The sequence below is a fragment of the Glandiceps talaboti genome, chromosome 4, assembly GCF_964340395.1.
Source record: "Glandiceps talaboti chromosome 4, keGlaTala1.1, whole genome shotgun sequence".
Classification (NCBI taxonomy): Eukaryota; Metazoa; Hemichordata; class Enteropneusta; family Spengelidae; genus Glandiceps; species Glandiceps talaboti.
In genome coordinates this window covers 2,286,948-2,308,016 of record NC_135552.1, presented here as the reverse complement: position 1 = coordinate 2,308,016, position 21,069 = coordinate 2,286,948, and the positions used below count along the sequence as shown (strand labels likewise).

Sequence of the window (21,069 nt, the reverse complement as noted above, 5' to 3'; positions counted from 1 at the left end):
ACACATTCAAACATACACTTTAGTGTGGTACACATCCAAACATACACATTCAAACATACACTCTAGTGTGGTACACATTCAAACATACACATCCAGACATACACATCCAGACATACACTTTAGTGTGGTACACATCCAAACATACACATTCAAACATACACTTTAGTGTGGTACACATCCAAACATACACATTCAAACATACACTTTAGTGTGGTACACATCCAAACATACACATTCAAACATACACTCTAGTGTGGTACACATCCAAACATACACATTCAAACATACACTCTAGTGTGGTACACATTCAAACATACACATCCAGACATACACATCCAGACATACACTTTAGTGTGGTACACATCCAAACATACACATTCAAACATACACTTTAGTGTGGTACACATCCAAACATACACATTCAAACATACACTCTAGTGTGGTACACATTCAAACATACACATTCAAACATACACTTTAGTGTGATACACATCCAGACGTACACATCCAGACATACACTCTAAGGTGATACAACTTATAAAACAAATAAGTTCTAGTTATGTATAAACACCCTAATTAAAGAACTTCTGGGAGTACTAGCATAATGCCATTGTGGAGACATGATTTGAAACATACACCTTAGCCATGTATGTGGTGTTGTCCCAAACAGAAGTTTATATCATAAGAATTTAAACAGGGATGTACACTGTAATACATACAATAACAATTCTGGAAAGTCACTTTCAGTCCAAATTTACCTAGCTTTCATTGACAACAAACTGTTATTAATGTTTCCATTATAGGAGAGTTTACAGACTCAGCAAGTTGAAGGTGAAAGTATCACGCAGACTGAGTATACAACATCAGAAGGTAGTGAGTACCCAGAGGAAGGACCATCAGCACCAGCATCATCACCTAAACTAGGTAGAGCTGTGGCTGCTGGATCATCTAACTTTCAACACAATGAAGCGCTGAAAAGGTAAGCAGGCCTAGACAAATAAGTGAACATGATGTGTGGTTATGATTTACTCAACTACATGTACTTGTATACTGAAACCTTGAACCATTTCATATGATATGAAAATTCGCAATTAGATGAGAACGGCATAAAACATCAGATGTGTTATGTATGTATATGTATGTACCATGTGTATGTGATATGTGGTATGTGGTAGGTGTGATATGTATGTGTGGTAGGTGTGATATGTATGTGTGGTAGGTGTGATATGTATGTGTGGTAGGTGTGATATGTATGTGTGGTAGGTGTGATGTGTATGTATATATGTATGTATGGTAGGTGTGATGTGTATGTGTGATATATGTGATGTGTATGTGTGGTAGGTGTGATGTGTATGTGTGGTAGGTGTGATGTGTATGTATGTATGTATGTATGTATGTATGTATGTATGTATGTATGTATGTATGTATGTATGTATGTATGTATGTATGGTTGTATGGTTGTATGGTAGGTGTGATATGTATGTATGGTAGGTGTGATGTGTATGTACGTATGTATGGTAGGTGTGATGTGTATGTACATATGTGTGGTAGGTGTGATGTGTATGTACATATGTGTGGTAGGTGTGATGTGTATGTACATATGTGTGATAGGTGTGATATATATGTACATATGTATGGTAGTGTGATATGTATGTACATATGTGTGGTAGGTGTGATGTGTATGTACATATGTGTGGTAGGTGTGATGTGTATGTACATATGTGTGGTAGGTGTGATGTGTATGTACATATGTGTGGTAGGTGTGATGTGTATGTACATATGTGTGATAGGTGTGATATATATGTACATATGTATGGTAGTGTGATATGTATGTACATATGTGTGGTAGGTGTGATGTGTATGTACATATGTGTGGTAGGTGTGATGTGTATGTACATATGTGTGGTAGGTGTGATATGTATGTACATATGTGTGGTAGATGTAATGTGTATGTACATATGTGTGTGATGTGTATGTACATATGTGTGGTAGGTGTGATATGTATGTATGTGTGGTAGGTGTGATGTGTATGTACATATGTATGGTAGGTGTGATGTGTATGTACATATGTATGTATGTATGTATGTATGTGTGTGTGTGTGTGTATGTATGTATGTATGTATGTATGTATGTATGTATGTATGTGTGTGTGTGTGTGTGTATGTATGTATGTATGTATGTATGTATGTATGTATGTATGTATGTATGTATGTATGTATGTATGTATGTATGTATGTATGTATGTATGTATGTATGTATGTATGTATGTATGTATGTATGTATGTATGTATGTATGTGTGCTTTCTAAAATTACCTTTATATTACATATGACAATTCAAATCTCAGATTATGATATCAAATTGTAATTTTCCACTTCAGGCTTCATCTCTTACAAGAGAATCTTGTTGGCGGTGAAAGAGCACATGATGAAACTATAAAAGAAAAAAGGAGAAGAAAACTGAAACATGCAGAGATGAGAAAATTAAAACTTGCCAAGGCCATCGCTAACATGGATGATGATGGTATTATGCTGAATATTTATTCCAATATTGAAGAGGAGCTGAGAGTGAAGAACGACTTACTGGAGAAAGAAAAGGAAAAGGTATGTAAAGAGTCTTTTGAGGCCAAACATTAAAATGAATCTGACTGACTTTACAAAATATGCATATTTATAACAAAGCTAGGGGGATATGGGTAGGTTTGGATACACATGTAGGGTAAGACCACCCAACATAACCTTGATCAGGCAAGCATGTAGAACAGTGGACTGATTGTACAAAAGGTACATATTTCTATCAAAGTTAGGGTTAGGTTATGGATAGTGTAAGACCCCCTAACATAATTCTGATTAGGCAATAAAGCAGATTAGTGGACTGATTGTACAAAAGATACATATTTCTATCAAAGTTAGGGTTAGGTTATGGATAGTGTAAGACCCCCTAACATAATTCTGATTAGGCAATAAAGCAGATTAGTGGACTGATTGTACAAAAGATACATATTTCAAGTGTATCAAAGCTAGGAGTTAGGGTAGGTTATGGATAGGGTAAAACCCCCACAATAATGAATGACCACTATTTGCAATAAATCTTCCTTAATTTGATTTTATTTCAGCGGAAAGCTGCAGAAATTGAAATAACTGATCTGCAATCAGAATTTGAGTTTGAACGCATTGACTATCTGGATACAATCAGAAAACAAGATAGACAGATAAAACTGATGCAGCAGTTGATGGAGAGGGTACAGCCAATGATTAGGAGAGACTGTAACTATAGCAACCTGGATAGAGTCAGGATGGAGAGTAAATGGGATGAAGATGAAAATAGATGGGCGTTACCAGATGTTGTTGTAAATAAAACTTCACTGCCAGCAGGTGAGAGTTCTTAAAGGCCATAGATTCAATCCCAGGTTCTTACATTGAATGTTATCCTGTACAATCTGTAACTTTATGGTCTTTGGTGGTTACTTTTGTTTAAAGGGACACAGTCTGTAACTTTATGGTCTTTGGTGGTTACTTTTGTTTAAAGGGACACAGTCTGTAACTTTATGGTCTTTGGTGGTTACTTTTGTTTAAAGGGACACAGTCTGTAACTTTATGGTCTTTGGTGGTTACTTTTGTTTAAAGGGACGCAGTCTGTAACTTTATGGTCTTTGATGGTTACTTTTGTTTAAAGGGACACAGTCTGTAACTTTATGGTCTTTGGTGGTTACATTTGTTTAACCCTTTCACCACCAGTACCCGGTATACCGGGACGCGCTTGGGTGCCCACCAGTACCCGGTATACCGGGACGCCAAAGTTCATTCACCTATCTTGCCGTAAAACCGTTCAAAGGCAGCAATTGTTGCAAAATTTGCTGCCATAACTAGTTCCACACATGTGATTAGCCTTGTTTATATTGCCTGCCATTTTGAATGTATGATAGTGAACGGTATCGAGAGCTACGATCCAAATGACGAGCGATCGTAATTTTATGTGCGTTTTTCGCCCACAAGATCGAATTTAAACATGGCGGATATAATTAACGGCTCTCATAATATGGTCTACGATATAAATTATGTCACTGTCTTTGGATATTTCGACAGAATTTGACTCGAAATACATAGTTGAATACAAGTATTTAGCTATGGGAACACGTTGTACTTGTGTCTAAGCATCAAATTCCCGCTAAGGCCGTGTGAGCTGCCGGCGGCAGTTGACGGTTGAATTTTTGAATGTCGGCAAATTTACGCAATCTTGTGACAGGTACCAACTCCTATACTAACGTCTTGGTTGTAATTTTTGGCTATAAAATGGATTATTTTGGTTTTATTAGCACAACTGAACTGAGGTTCAGTAGTGCTATAGGGATCGCCCGGCGTCTGTCTGTCTGTGTGTGTGTGTGTGTGTGTGTGTGTGTGTGTGTGTGTGTGTGGATGTGTGTGTGTGTGTAAACAACTTAAAGTCAAAAACCGCTGAACCGATTGCCACGATATTTGGTGGGTCCATTACCTTGGGTGTCTAGTTGGGAAATTGTTCAAATCAAAATGATCGCATCACAGGTGTGTGATTTGGGTCAAAAAATGTGATTTTTGGTCAAAAAACTTAAACTCAGAAACTACTGGGCAGATTAGTGCGAAATTTGGTGGGAACATTCTTAAGGGGGTGTAAAGTAAGATTTGTTCATGACGGGATGATTCCATCAGTGATATGCAAATTAGGGCTAAAAATGTGTCTTTTTGGTTAAAAATCTATAATTCCAAAACTAGTGAGCAGATTGGGCTGAAATTTAATGGGAATGTATCTAGGGATGTATGGACAAAGAAATATTAAGCATACCATGATTCCATGAGAGATATGCAAATTAGGTGTAAAAATGTTCATTTTTGGTCAAAAACTTATATCTCAGAAAGTACTTGGTCACCGAGTCTGAAACTTGGTGAGATGTTTCTGAGTGTTATTCTTTAAAACATTTTGACAAATTTGGCCCTAGCGACCATGACCACGCCCTTAGCAACAACCAAATGGCAGTATATTTTGGTCAAATAACAACATCATATGGTAGGCAAATGAGTAAACATTCAAAAAATTTATGCAAATACCGTAGCAACCATGACCACGCCCATGGCAACAGCAAAACGGTCGTGTATTTCACAAAGATAACAACAGGGATTAATAGACAATTGAATAAACGTTCAAAAAATGTATGTAAATTTGCCTAGCAACAAGACCACGCCCATAGCAACAGCCAAATAGTCATGTATATTGCAAAGATAACAACAGGAATAGAAAGACAAATGAATAAACATTCAAAAAATGTATGTAAATATGCCTAGCAACAAGACCACACCCATAGCAACAGCCAAATGATCACATATATTGCGAAGATAACAATGGGGATTAATAGACAATTGAATAAACATTCAAAAAGTGTATGTAAATATGCCTAGCAACAAGACCACGTCCATAGCAACAGCCAAATGATAGCATATATCGTAAAGATAGCAACATGGTTGGATAGGCAACTGGATTGTCATTCACCAAATGAACACTTATTGTTAGCATGTTAGCATTTTTAAAAACTGTACAGTTGTGCTACAACGCCATTGGCGGTATTTTTTCTTTTGTTACATCTCAGTAATGACTTGTATATGTACTAGCTCAGCGTGTGAAGGTCAGTGGAGGGAAATTTATGCACGATACGGGCGATTTTACGAATCAGATTTTTTATGTGCGTTTTTCAACGTAAAATTCAAATTTCAACATCGCCGAAGCAAAATCTGTCTCCCCTAACATAAGTTTCAATGTAAATTACGGTGCGGTTCGTAGAAATTTCCACTCAATTTTGACTATGAATACAATGTTTTATACAAGGAGATGACTGAGTGAACTCAATGCAGGAAATGTAAGGATCAGATTATGGCAACGTAACTTCAAAGTCCCGACTGCATATTTGGTTTTGTGGGTACAGCATGTTGGCAAAAAGCGCCACTTTGGCGTCCCGATTCGGGTACGACTGAAAATAACATTTCTGCCAAATTTTCGCCGATTTTGACCATTTAACCAGTATACAGAATTTTGTAGAAACATAAATGTTGGTTTTTGAATTTTTTTTGTAATATAAATGTTTTGTGTATTTGTGATATGTCAATAAATAAACCACAGGTTTTTTTTACCAATATTTTCTTATTTTAACCCAAATTTCAGTTGTGAATGTGATATTTGAATGTGTTTATTTGTAAGTATGATATAGACAATTTATTTTCCAGTAAAATGATACCTAATTTTCAAAGATTGGGCAATTCTAAGTATTTTTATATCAATTTGATTGCATACCACTCACCCTCACTTTATGTTAGTGAGGGGGCTGGTGGAGCACAAACAATCCCATGAGGCCAATGGTGGTGAAAGAGTTAAAGGGACACAGTCTGTAACTTTATGGTCTTTGGTGGTTACTTTTGTTTAAAGGGATACAGTTTGTAACTTTATGGTCTTAGGGGTTACTTTTGTTTAAAGGGTCACAGTCTGTAACTTTAAGGTGTTTGGTGGTTACTTTTGTTTAAAGGGACACAGTCTGTAACTTTAAGGTGTTTGGTGGTTACTTTTGTTTAAAGGGACACAGTCTGTAACTTTAAGGTGTTTGGTGGTTACTTTTGTTTAAAGGGACACAGTCTGTAACTTTAAGGTGTTTGGTGGTTACTTTTGTTTAAAGGGACACAGTCTGTAACTTTAAGGTTTTTGGTGGTTACTTTTGTTTAAAGGGACACAGTCTGTAACTTTAAGGTGTTTGGTGGTTACTTTTGTTTAAAGGGACACAGTCTGTAACTTTGTGGTCTTAGGGGTTACTTTTGTTTAAAGGGACACAGTCTGTAATTCTGTGGTCTTTGGTGGTTACTTCTGTTTAAAGGGACACAGTTTGTAACTTTATGGTCTTTGGTGGTTACTTCTGTTTAAAGGGACACAGTCTGTAACTTTATGGTCTTTAGTGGTTACATTTGTTTCATACTGTAATATATTTATTTCAGCTACTAAAACATATTGAATTATGTCAATCAACCAGTTGTTAGGAATTCTTTTATGACGTCTAATATAATTATGACATAAGTTTTGGGGTACCACAGTCTCTGTTTCTAAAATACTAGGCGCATAATTATGTATTCATTTCAATTACTGTATTGATTCAGATTTGGTTTTAGATAAGTTTTAGTTTGTATTGTGATTTGAGTCATCAGTTACATCATCTTCAATTTAGCAGAGTTCCAAAAAAAATACTATTTATGATATATTACTATATTAGTCATTGATTGTAAAATAAAATTGTAGTCAAAGATTATCTTTGAATATTGTGACCATCTTGTCTTTAGCTGTAACTGGAATTATAGATTTAATTAATTAATATGATGAATTCGAAAAAAAATAGGAATACAATTGAAAAGTGATAGAGGTGACCCAATTATCATCATCTTGTCATGTTTTGTCATTATTAGGTATGATGCCAGGAGGAAGACAACCTCAAACAAGAGGTCCCAGTGGGGGTCATGGTGGTGGAATGAATAGCTATGATAGATCACCAACCAATGGGATGATACAACCAAGTTACATGGATCCTGTAGAAGATGATAGGCTCCGAAGGGTGAGCATAATTGTTGTAATGTCGAACAACAGAATGTATACTGGGATGGATAGCTACAATCTGACACTGACTGTTATACTTATTTACAACTGGGAATAACAAAACATCACTCACATACATTATGAGATGAGATGACTAGACCTACAAAGACTTGAATATCAAGCCAATAAACTGATACATGTAATTAAATTTCTTGCGTTTCTTTTGTTTCAAATATAGAAATTAGAAAATGGTAATCAAGCAACAGAGTACTTCAAACCAAAAAGAGCCAATCAGCTACTAAATGACAGGGATCAAGCTAAGAATTATGGTATGTAAATATTGTGGTTTATATCATGGCTATGATGTCATGTAATATGCAGTGTTATACTGTGAGTTGATAAATGATGTGATGTCAAATGATGTGATGTCATATACAAACAGATGGACAGAGACAGATTGATAGACTAATAGAGTGGTATCTGAATAGATAGGCCAACAGACAGAAAACTAACCAATTTACAGACTGTGACTGACTGACTGACAGAGAGACAGACAGAGAGACAGACAGACAGACAGACAGACAGACAGACAGACATACAGATGGACAGACAGATGGACATGGACAGGGAGCATGATGTTTGGGCACAAAGTGATGCAGTGTAACAAGTTAAATTTTAGATTATCTACATGTATATTGTATAAACCATGAAATTCAGCACAATTTGACAAATATCACTTTGGATGTTTAAAATTGACTTATACCAAGTTTTATTGACATGGAATTATTAATAACATAGAAGTAAATTAGTCTAAGGTTATTTCATTTTATAAGAATGGCAAGCAAAGACAAAGTCATTTGTGTTGCTTCTTCAAAGATTATAGTTTGTAAATTTTGCATAATTCTAATTACAGATACAGGTAGAGATATGTATTCAGGTTCCAAACACATAAATGGTAACAGTGGAATGAGCAATGGTAGCATGAGAGCTGCTGCTGTACATGGAGGCTTTTCTCCAGCTGCAGTTGACATGCCACTAAGACGACCAACAAGACTAGAAGCACTGCCAAGCACTAACACATCAGGAAAGAAAAGAAGAAGCAAAATGAATGCCTTAGAACCTCTGTAAACAAAAACACAAAATAGATTTTTCAATTGCTTTCACTTGTAAATCTGATGTATTTCCTAAGACCAAAAAAACACCTTCAGATTCGGTGGATAATGACTTCAAAGATACTTTCATTAGATTTTGTGCTTTGGATAAGAAATATGTGACCAAAAATAAGAAGACAATCAGACTATTCTGTTTTGTTTCATTTGTTACCATATGCAGCTTACATGTTATAATGTTTGTATATAATGCTATCTTACACAGACTTGCACTCACCAATTGTCATCTGATCTCACATGCTTGGTTGTCTTGCACAACACTCGTGAATGCACCAGTAAACATAATGATTGGCCTTTGTAATATATGGTGCCCTCTAGTGATGTACTTGATGTCAATAAATGGTGAGGTTAAAGGTCAATGGCATAGGAGGATTGAAATGTTAATGTCAGAAACAGTTGTCTGGCAGAGCTATAGATAATGTTGATGTGTTTTTGTTCATTTGCTATAGAGGGTGCATGTAATGGAAGCAGACAGGATGAGTGACTAATGTATTGCATTTGTCACATCATTTTGTGTTGTTTTATGTGACCACTATTGAACCTGTCATCTCCAGTAGCATAAAAAAAAAGCACATAAAAAATTATATTAGTGTGGCAAAGGATACCAATTTGTGATATTTATGTTATAACAAGAATATATGCATGCTGAAACTTAGTTTGGCAACTGATAACAATTTATTATGAATATTTATTACATGTGTGTGCTAAAAATTATGTAAATCATGAAATATTTATTTAGTGTTGGCAGGATACCTTACCAACTGTTAGGCCATAGATTGCAGCAACAGTTTACATGTGTGAAAAGACTCCAGACCCAATTCTTTCTCTCTCAATTCATAGATTATCCTCAGATCGGATCACATTAGACATACTTGTAGCAAACATTTTCATTCTTCAAATGTTGACAAGTTTCGAACATTTCAATTTTACCTGGGTAATGTTTTATTGAGAGATTGTTATTTTTAAGCTGAGTGATCTAGAAGTAGTCAGTAGTGTCATAGGGTACATTATAGATATGTCCAGCTTTTTTTACAAGCAAGAACTGTTATGTATTTTTGTCATGCTTGCTTTGCTCCGTCCATTGTTTTTTTTAGCAGAGTTAGGTAATTTCCAACAATTGCGTTCTAGCAGAGTTAGGCAATTTCCAACAATTGTGTTCTAGCAAATTTAGGCATTTGATCAGTCAGTGCTCAAGCAGAGTTAGGCAATTATATTAGCAGAGTTAGGCAATTATATTAGCAAAGTTAGGAAATTTACATCAATCATGCTTCAGCAGAGTTACAGCACTAATATATTAAATGTGTTCTAGCAGAGTTACACAATTTACATTCAATACCCTATTATTGTCAGTTTTAGTTGTCCATTTCTTGTCAGGGTTGGAGAGTCTAACACAGATTTCATTTGCATTTTTACTACCCAACGAGCACCATTGGGGACTTATATGTTGGGTTCCATCCATCAGTCTGTCCGTCTGTGCATGCATGCATTCACCTTCATATATCTGGCATGCACCAACTGATGATTTCAACCAAACCAGGCACAAAGGTAACATACTATGTGAGACATATGCAATTCACTTTGTTTTATGACCAAATCAAATATGACCACATGCCAGGTGGCCATATTTGTTGTTAAATTTCACAATATACATCATTACTTTGTAATTAGTGACTAAATTCAAGTACCTCCACCCATATTATGAAATATGAGCTTTCTTTTAAGACCCTGCCTGGCCTTTTGTCAAGGTCAAATAGCCAAATTTGGGTTATCTTCATAGCTTTTTGAATCAAACATTTAAAGTGATGATGACATTTTAATCATGTCTTGGTTTTTACTAAGTCAAGTATATGCATGTCACTTAATTTCACAACCTTGACCTGAATAGCAAAATGGCAGCCATGTTTGTGATACACAAACACATTCTGCCTGTTGTCTCCAAAAGTTTGATACCTATATGGACACCATTCAAGTGTCTAACCTCACATTATCAATGATGAGCTTTCTAATGAGACATTGACCTTTGACCTTGACAAAACATTTTCAAGGTGAAATGACCAAAAACCTTTCTGTCTATGTTAACTCAAGAAGTTGAATAAACAAATGAAATGTCGATACCCCAAAGGTCAGCTTTTATTTCATATCTTGACCTTTGACTTTGATCTCCATAATCAAGGTCAATTGTAAATTGGTCAATAAATTATGAAGTTTCGTATCTGGAGGCACTACTCAAATTTGCACAATAATGTGCCATTGAACACACAAGTTGGGAACTATGTCTTTGATTGAAGCCTTGTTAAACCATTACTTGATGTGGTACCTCACATAAATGAATAGTTGACTCCCCAGTACCAAAATGGTATAATCCAGTACATTGTTCTAAACCTGGTAGACATGGATTGTACTACTGTACTGTAGGGATGTGATGGATAGTTGATTATTTACATGCAGTGTTCGCAATCGATCATTTACTTTAAAATTACATTTTGTGACAAAGCGCAAGGCATTTCATGAGACGAATAATTTATAATCCCTTAAGATAAGAAGACCAAAAGAAACCATAAAAATGCATAAACTTGAAATAATCAGGTAAGGTTGGATAATGTGATGTTTTGATTTATTCTCTGTACATATCTACATGTTGTTTATATTCTATTTGTTCTTATATCATACATTATATTACTTAATGAATGGAGTTACTGTCTCATGTTCAGATATATTTTCTTAGACCTGTATCTTGTACAATGTATGTTTTGAAAAATGGTACATCTTGTTTAGTGTCAGCTACATAGACTGTACTTTCTATAACTAGTGTACTTACTTGTATCTTGTGTCTGTAATTAAAATATACACTTTGTGCACTCCAGTTCCAACCAACAAAGTCTATTAATATGCCAGTGATTTTCAATGAATTATTTAATGAGTTATAATACTGGTTTTCCTTGGTCATAAAAATACTCTCACTTCTCTGTGATCAACTCACAAGGGAATTGAAGGAAAGGACCAGTATCATTATAGACAATGGGAGACAAGTATTTGAAGAAAGGAAACATCCTGTTTTGTTGAGTGGATCTTTTAACATTAACATTGTTATAATGTCAAGTGATAAATTCTAGTTTGATAATGTGTGTACATTGATTGAATTACTGTGAAATGTCAATTTCATTCTATTAATTAATTCGTACACTTATTGCAAGACAACTTGTCCCCTGTTTTCTTCAATGTTCATAGAGACCATGACATCAATTCTATGTATTGTGTAATACATTGTATTTAAACCTAGGGTTCACAGCAACCAATATTTTCTTCCCGTTCTATAAATTTGCTTGCACCAGATGTGACTATTGTTCTTTAACTTGTGATGTGTAAAAAGCAGGTATTATTTACTCAATTCTACATATGTGAACCTAAGATTTAAAATGTTTGTGTTTGGTGTCATTGGTTATAGACATATTGGATTTTACAAAGGGTTGGGTTATATATGCATGAGTGGAAACTACCTCCCCATGTTTTTGGGGTCAAAGTTGACAGCCAAGTGAACTCATGACACAAGCACCAGAGTTAACTTACTGCCTTTGTTGTGGTAACCATAGCAACTACTAGAATTAACTTAATACTGACTTATGATAACCATAGCAACCACTAGAGTTAACTTACTGACTGTTTTGGTAACCATAGCAACTGTTAGAGGTAACTTTACTGACTTTGTTTTGGCAACTATTTTAATTTTTGTATTTGAAAAAAATTGAAACTTAACAGGTAATATTATTTTAAACAATAGTCTATCCAAGCTTTTTAGCACAACTGAACTAGGTTCAGTAGTAATAGGCGTTGAGTAGCATCTGTGTGTGTGTGTGTGTGTGTGTGTGTGTGTGTGTGTGTGTGTGTGTGTGTGTGTGTGTGTGTGTATGTGAACGACTTAAAGTCAAAAACCGCCAGACTGATTGGCTTTGCTTTGGTACATGTGGGGACATTACTTAGTGTATGTAGATGGAAAATTGTTCTAATGAAAATGATCGCATCAGAGATGTGTGTTTTGGGTGAAGAAATGTGATTTTTGGTCAAAAGACTTAAACTCCGAAACTACTCGGCAGATTGGCCTGAAATTTGGTGGGAACACTCTTTAGGGGGTGTAGATTAAAATTTGTTCATGACATAATGATCCCATAAGTAATATGGAAACTAGGGCTAAAATGTGTCTTGTGCAGATTGGGCTGAAATTTAATGAGGATGCATCTTAGGGTGTATAGGTAAAGAAATATTAAGCACATATTGATCTTCTGAGTGGTATGCAAATTAGGTGGAAAAATGTGAATTTTGGTCAAAAATTTGTATCTCAAAAAGTACTTCGTCAGTGAGACTGAAACTAGGTGAGATGTTTCCAGAAGTGTTATGCTGTAGATTTTCTTCAAAATACTTGACACAATTTGCCATAGCAACCATGACCACACCCTTAGCAACAACCAAGTGGTGATGTACAAAGATAACCTCTGGGATTAATATACAACTGTATAAACATTCAAAAAACATGTAAATTTGCCTAGCAACAAGACCACACCTATAGCAACAGCCAAATAATCATGTATTTTGCAAAGATAACAACAGGAATTGACAGACAAACGAATAACCATTCAAAAAAATATATGCAATTGTGCCTAGCAATAAGACCACGCCCATAGCAACAGCCAAATGATCGCATATATTGCAAAGATAACAACAGGGATTAATAGACAATTTAATAATCATTCAAAAAATGTATGTAAATGTGCAAAATGACCACCTACCGGTATACATAGAATGGCTGACCATGTATTACACATTTTTAAAACTGTACAGTACAGTTGTGCTACAATGCCATTGGCACTATTTTTAGTTTAATTTTTCTACTTATCACCTCTTTCTGTTCCAACTTGTAAACTCATCAGCTGTGTCCTTTTCATGACAGTGCTAAATCACAGTTTTCATCACCTCAACAGAAAACAAATTCTCTAGCTTGAAAGAATGCGTATACTTCAAATATGGTGACTTGGTCTATTAATACCCCTGAAACATCCATCACCCCAGGACATTGATGTAAATGTGGGTTAAATCTAATAAAAGAGATTGTGTGGATATGATACAAGTTTACTACAAACAGTAAAACATACTTAGACTTGTATATTGTGTCATTGCCCTTTTATATCTCTGCATGTATTCAATATATTTTATCTTATACCTGTATATCCATGGTGGAGTTACTGAAAGCAAATGTTAGTAGAGTTGATAAAAGTCTACAGTTTTACATGTTCCTTCCTGTTTTTAACTTGTTTCCTTCTTCATCGATCATATTATATAACATAATTTTACAAATATATACAGTAAGATTATAGATATCTGTTTTTAGAAGAGATAAACCTCACTTCTAATATATCAAAATATATATATTTCATGTGGTCTATTTAAAAGTTTAACTGACATATTTCACTTGAATATCTTTAGAAGAGTTGTTTGCAATGAAATGTCAAGCTGAGATGAACCATCAAGCAGGGCAAAGTTCAAAGTTCAAAATAATCCAATCCCTCCATTTCAGTTTTGTTAATTTTATTAATTTCTTTTTGATCATCAACTGAAATTTTATTCCATACACCAATAATATATGATGTCATCGGTAGAGATAGGTCAGTATACACAGCAAACCAATTATGGATATGTGTGATTTCATTTGATTTCTCATTTGTTATCTTATTTGTTAGTCTCTTCCTGACATGTGGGTGCCAAACATCATAGTAACTTTTGGACTTTATATGGATCTGGAGTGCTTATAATAATCTGTACATTTTTGAAGTTTGTTTGTTTGTTGTATTTTCAATCATTTTGGTCTGCCCTGTATTTATTTGACCACACTCATTTGCCTTGTCCGCTGCCTGTGAGTTGAGGTGCATATTTTGACCGATTTGTCTGTATAAACTCTTTAATTGATATTTTAGGTCTCATTTCTAGGACATGTATTTACAAATGTTATTCTGTGATGTATGTGAAATGTAAATGAAATTAAAGGCAATGTATGATGTAAAAGTTGTATATATTGTCATATCTGAATTTACTGACGCCAGTACAAATTTCTAGTCGTGTATTACATCATATTCTGGTTTAATACCCAGTTTGCAGCCTTTTCTGAGAGGTGTCACAAGAGGGCACCCTACATTAGGTAAAATGACAACTATGATGGATGTCAATGATATAGCAGTACACAATGTAATCAAATAAAATGTCTAAAGATAATTATGTCAGTTCCTAAAAATATTACACCATGTTACAAAAATCCAGATTGACCGAGTATGTCGTAGCTCTTGAAATTGGTACTACAAGAACTCCTGACACATCTCTGTCCCACCACACTATGGATCCTGACACATCTCTGTCCCACCACACTATGGATCCTGTCCCACCACACTATGGTTCCTGACACATCTCTGTCCCACCACACTATGGATCCTGACACATCACTGTCCCACCACACTATGGATCCTGACACATCTCTGTCCCACCACACTATGGATCCTGACACATCACTGTCCCACCACACTATGGATCCTGACACACCACACTATGGATCCTGACACACCACACTATGGATCCTGACACATCTCTGTCCCACCACACTATGGATCCTGACACATCTCTGTCCCACCACACTATGGATCCTGACACATCTCTGTCCTACCACACTATGGATCCTGACACATCTCTGTCCCACCACACTATGGATCCTGACACATCTCTGTCCCACCACACTATGGATCCTGACACATCTCTGTCCCACCACACTATGGATCCTGACACATCTCTGTCCCACCACACTATGGATCTTGACACATCTCTGTCCCACCACACTATGGATCCTGACACATCACTGTCCTACCACACTATGGATCCTGACACCTCTCTGTCCCACCACACTATGGATCCTGACACATCTCTGTCCCACCACACTATGGATCCTTACACCTCTCTGTCCCACCACACTATGGATCCTGACACATCTCTATCCCACCACACTATGAATCCTGACACATCACTGTCCCACCACACTATGGATCCTGACACATCTCTGTCCCACCACACTATGGATCCTGACACATCTCTGTCCCACCACACTATGAATCCTGACACATCTCTGTCCTACCACACTATGGATCCTGACACACCACACTATGGATCCTGACACATCTCTGTCCCACCACACTATGGATCCTGACACATCACTGTCCCACCACACTATGGATCCTGACACATCACTGTCCCACCACACTATGGATCCTGACACCTCTCTGTCCCACCACACTATGGATCCTGACACATCTCTGTCCCACCACACTATGGATCCTGACACATCTCTGTCCCACCACACTATGGATCCTGACACATCTCTGTCCCACCACACTATGGATCCTGGCACATCACTGTCCCACCACACTATGGATCCTGACACATCTCTGTCCCACCACACTATGGATCCTGACACATCTCTGTCCCACCACACTATGGATCCTGACACATCACTGTCCTACCACACTATGGATCCTGACACATCACTGTCCCACCACACTATGGATCCTGACACATCTCTGTCCCACCACACTATGGATCCTGACACATCTCTGTCCCACCACACTATGGATCCTGACACATCTCTGTCCCACCACATTATGGATCCTGACACACCACACTATGGATCCTGACACATCACTGTCCCACCACACTATGGATCCTGACACATCTCTGTCCTACCACACTATGGATCCTGACACATCTCTGTCCTACCACACTATGGATCCTGACACATCTCTGTCCCACCACACTATGGATCCTGACACATCTCTATCCCACCACACTATGGATCCTGACACGCCACACTATGGATCCTGACACATCTCTGTCCTACCACACTATGGATCCTGACACATCTCTGTCCCACCACACTATGGATCCTGACACATCTCTGTCATACCACACTATGGATCCTGACACGCCACACTATGGATCCTGACACATCTCTGTCCCACCACACTATGGATCCTGACACATCTCTGTCATACCACACTATGGATCCTGACACATCTCTGTCCCACCACACTATGGATCCTGACACATCTCTGTCCCACCACACTATGGATCCTGACACATCTCTGTCCCACCACACTATGGATCCTGACACATCTCTGTCCCACCACACTATGGATCCTGACACATCTCTGTCCCACCACACTATGGATCCTGACACATCTCTGTCCTACCACACTATGGATCCTGACACATCTCTGTCCCACCACACTATGGATCCTGACACATCACTGTCCCACCACACTATGGATCCTGACACATCTCTGTCCCACCACACTATAGATCCTGACACATCTCTGTCCCACCACACTATAGATCCTGACACATCTCTGTCCCACCACACCATGGATCCTGACACATCTCTGTCCCACCACACTATGGATCCTGACACATCACTGTCCCACCACACTATGGATCCTGACACATCTCTGTCCCACCACACTATGGATCCTGACACAAACTTTCAGATGGCAAATTTGGTGAGATTTTAAAGACTTGCACACCATTAAGAGTTCATTTGGTATTATATTCTTTCATTTATTTATTGACTATTAAATAATCCTGGTGTCAAAATATACAGAACACAAAAAATTTACAAAACAGAAAATACTATCATAAAATTTACATAACAGAAAATACTATCATAAAATTTTCTCAATTTTTAAGTTACATTTCAGATGAAAATATGAAGAAAAGATGTCAAGTGATTTTTAAAATTCAGATTAAAGTGTGGTTAATTTGTGGAATGTTTACATTATGCAACAAGTTATTACATTATATATTTCAAAGAGCAAGTGTTGGCACAAATTGTTTTATCAGAAATGTAACTATTTGGCTGTCACTTCTAAACCCTGCACTACTGCTATCCTCATTTCATTTGTATTAAAACAGTATTCAAAGTCAACTTTTACAAACTTTCTAAACCCCCTATCCATCAATGTGGCACCACACCCCATCAATGTGGCATCCCTATCCCAAATCAACATGGCACACCCATCCCATCATATCAACGTGGCACCCCATCCCTCAATGTGACACCCCTCCCCCACCCCATCAATGTGGCACCCTTACCCTATCACTACATTCCCACCCTATTAATGACACCCCTACCCTGTCAATCAATATGACACCCCTGCCCCATCAATATCAATATGACACTACTCATCTAGAAAATTATTTTTTACTTCTTTCCTTGCTTGAAATGAATGGAAAATTTTAATTCTCTGAATTTGACTGAGCTGCTAATGATAGCTGCATTAGGTATAACTACATGTATACCAGTATTACTAAGTACTTACATTATGTATAACTACATTTTAATACTGCATATATAACTATATTCTGAGTACCATACAACAAGTTGAAACATTTTCTACAAAGTGAATAAAATGTGGACGAAAAGTGTTGTTTGTTCTTAGCTACAAAGCCTGATTACAAGTGAATGATTATAACAAATACTAGTATAATAATAAACTTTACTCGTCCAAATAAATTTGGAAATTTGTTGAATGGTCGCCGCAAGAGTGTATAACTATAACTCTTAACCACGCCCTAGTGTTGAAGAAGCAGGAAGAAACCGGAGTACCAAGGAAAAACCTGTATTGTTTGGCAGGATCAAACTGAGTATCACCCTTCTTACATGCATACCTGGTTAAATTTAAAATCAAACCCAGCCGACACCTGGCGGGTTCAAACCCAACAACCCATATTATGACAAATGTATGCAAAATATACATACATTATTCTTACATTTTGATATTATGGTAAACATTTAGTGATTTAGTCAATAAAATACCTAACACACGTTTGGTAGGAAAATCATTTAGGTATGGTATGAGGCCAAAATCTGGAAAACATCTCTTTACACTCTGTAGTTGACCTACTTGTTATATTTTCATAGTACAAACAAATATACAAACCACCAATGTCATCATATGGCTTAACAAAATAGAATTATTACAGATTTCAAAATAAAACAAAATGTCTGAAATAAATTTAAAGTATTTGGTTTGTAACATAATATACACCTAAATATTCATAAACATTGAATATAAGATTTTCAAAAAATAAGTACAGCAAAATACATATTTATAATTATGTCAATAAGAGTAAATGTACACATGGTATTCAAATATACATGACATTAATTCAACCAATGAAAACAGAGAATACACTACTGGACATTAATACATAATGTAACTGCAAGGAGACTACTTAAAATGAATGGGTAGTTATAATATATAGTGTATTAATTTGGATAATGTGACAGAACTCGTGACATACCTTGACACTAGCTTTTCAAATTAAAGCAATAATATATTCTAGTTCAGTGAGTTTTAGATCTCGTTATCTATTAAGTTTTATAAAGTATTAATTTTGACATGATATTATACACTAGTATGTGTTTAAAATAGTACGTCATTTAGTGTATAGATGCACAGGTCTACTGCCATGCACTTTTCAATTAGAAATGTTATATTGACTTGTTTTCAACAAAATCCTTTGAAATATAACAATGGCTATTAAACATGTGCATGTAATTATTTGTTAGTCTGTTTTCAAGACAAATGGACGAATCAATTGGAAATATATATTTCAACACTAGAGGGCGCTAACCCAGGGAAAATTGACATCACCACAAGGGGGCACCTACTTACAGAAAATGGAACACTATTGATTTGATAGACTGGTGAAATGGATGGAGAGAATGATATGGGTAGCAAAACTTACATATACTAAAATATCATGTTTGTTTGTAACAATATTAAAACCTGAGTGTATCTGTTTAATATTATACTTAAGAATGTACTCTTGGTTAGCAGATAGAAAGTATAAAAACTGCAACATGGAAGTTTATCAAACACACCTGAGACAAACCATAGACCCTCTACCAACATGGATGTGGAGGGTCTAGAGACAAACCATAGACCCTCTACCAACATGGACATGGAGGGTCTAGAGACAAACCATAGACCCTCTACCAACATGGACATGGAGGGTCTAGAGACAAACCATAGACCCTCTACCAACATGGATGTGGAGGGTCTAGAGACAAACCATAGACCCTCTACCAACATGGACATGGAGGGTCTAGAGACAAACCATAGACCCTCTACCAACATGGACATGGAGGGTCTAGAGACAAACCATAGACCCTCTACCAACATGGACATGGAGGGTCTAGAGACAAACCATAGACCCTCTACCAACATGGACATGGAGGGTCTAGAGACAAACCATAGACCCTCTACCAACATGGACATGGAGGGTCTAGAGACAAACCATAGACCCTCTACCAACATGGACATGGAGGGTCTAGAGACAAACCATAGACCCTCTACCAACATGGACATGGAGGGTCTAGAGACAAACCATAGACCCTCTACCAACATGGACATGGAGGGTCTAGAGACAAACCATAGACCCTCTACCAACATGGACATGGAGGGTCTAGAGACAAACCATAGACCCTCTACCAACATGGATGTGGAGGGTCTAGAGACAAACCATAGACCCTCTACCAACATGGACATGGAGGGTCTAGAGACAAACCATAGACCCTCTACCAACATGGACATGGAGGGTCTAGAGACAAACCATAGACCCTCTACCAACATGGACATGGAGGGTCTAGAGACAAACCATAGACCCTCTACCAACATGGAGGGTCTAGAGACAAACCATAGACCCTCTACCAACATGGACATGGAGGGTCTAGAGACAAACCATAGACCCTCTACCAACATGGATGTGGAGGGTCTAGAGACAAACCATAGACCCTCTACCAACATGGACATGGAGGGTCTAGAGACAAACCATAGACCCTCTACCAACATGGACATGGAGGGTCTAGAGACAAACCATAGACCCTCTACCAACATGGACATGGAGGGTCTAGAGACAAACCATAGACCCTCTACCAACATGGACATGGAGGGTCTAGAGACAAACCATAGACCCTCTACCAACATGGACATGGAGGGTCTAGAGACAAACCATAGACCCTCTACCAACATGGACATGGAGGGTCTAGAGACAAACCATAGACCCTCTACCAACATGGACATGGAGGGTCTAGAGACAAACCATAGACCCTCTACCAACATGGACATGGAGGGTCTAGAGACAAACCATAGACCCTCTACCAACATGGACATGGAGGGTCTAGAGACAAACCATAGACCCTCTACCAACATGGACATGGAGGG

General features: G+C 37.1%; 1 protein-coding gene across 3 annotated transcripts in view; it reads left to right on the top strand.

The window, feature by feature from the left end:
* The window catches only part of LOC144434614 (osmotic avoidance abnormal protein 3-like), a 46,290-nt gene extending 33,667 nt beyond the window's left edge, over positions 1-12,623 (top strand). For all 3 annotated transcript variants that reach the window (XM_078123092.1, XM_078123093.1, XM_078123091.1), the window contains 6 exons: positions 804-979; positions 2,380-2,602; positions 3,115-3,373; positions 7,466-7,611; positions 7,831-7,921; positions 8,506-12,623. In XM_078123092.1, coding sequence (XP_077979218.1) covers positions 804-979; positions 2,380-2,602; positions 3,115-3,373; positions 7,466-7,611; positions 7,831-7,921; positions 8,506-8,720 — 1,110 coding nt within the window. In that variant the 3' untranslated portion in view covers positions 8,721-12,623. The remainder of the gene's footprint in view (positions 1-803; positions 980-2,379; positions 2,603-3,114; positions 3,374-7,465; positions 7,612-7,830; positions 7,922-8,505) is intronic.
* The last annotated feature ends 8,446 nt before the right edge of the window (positions 12,624-21,069 follow it).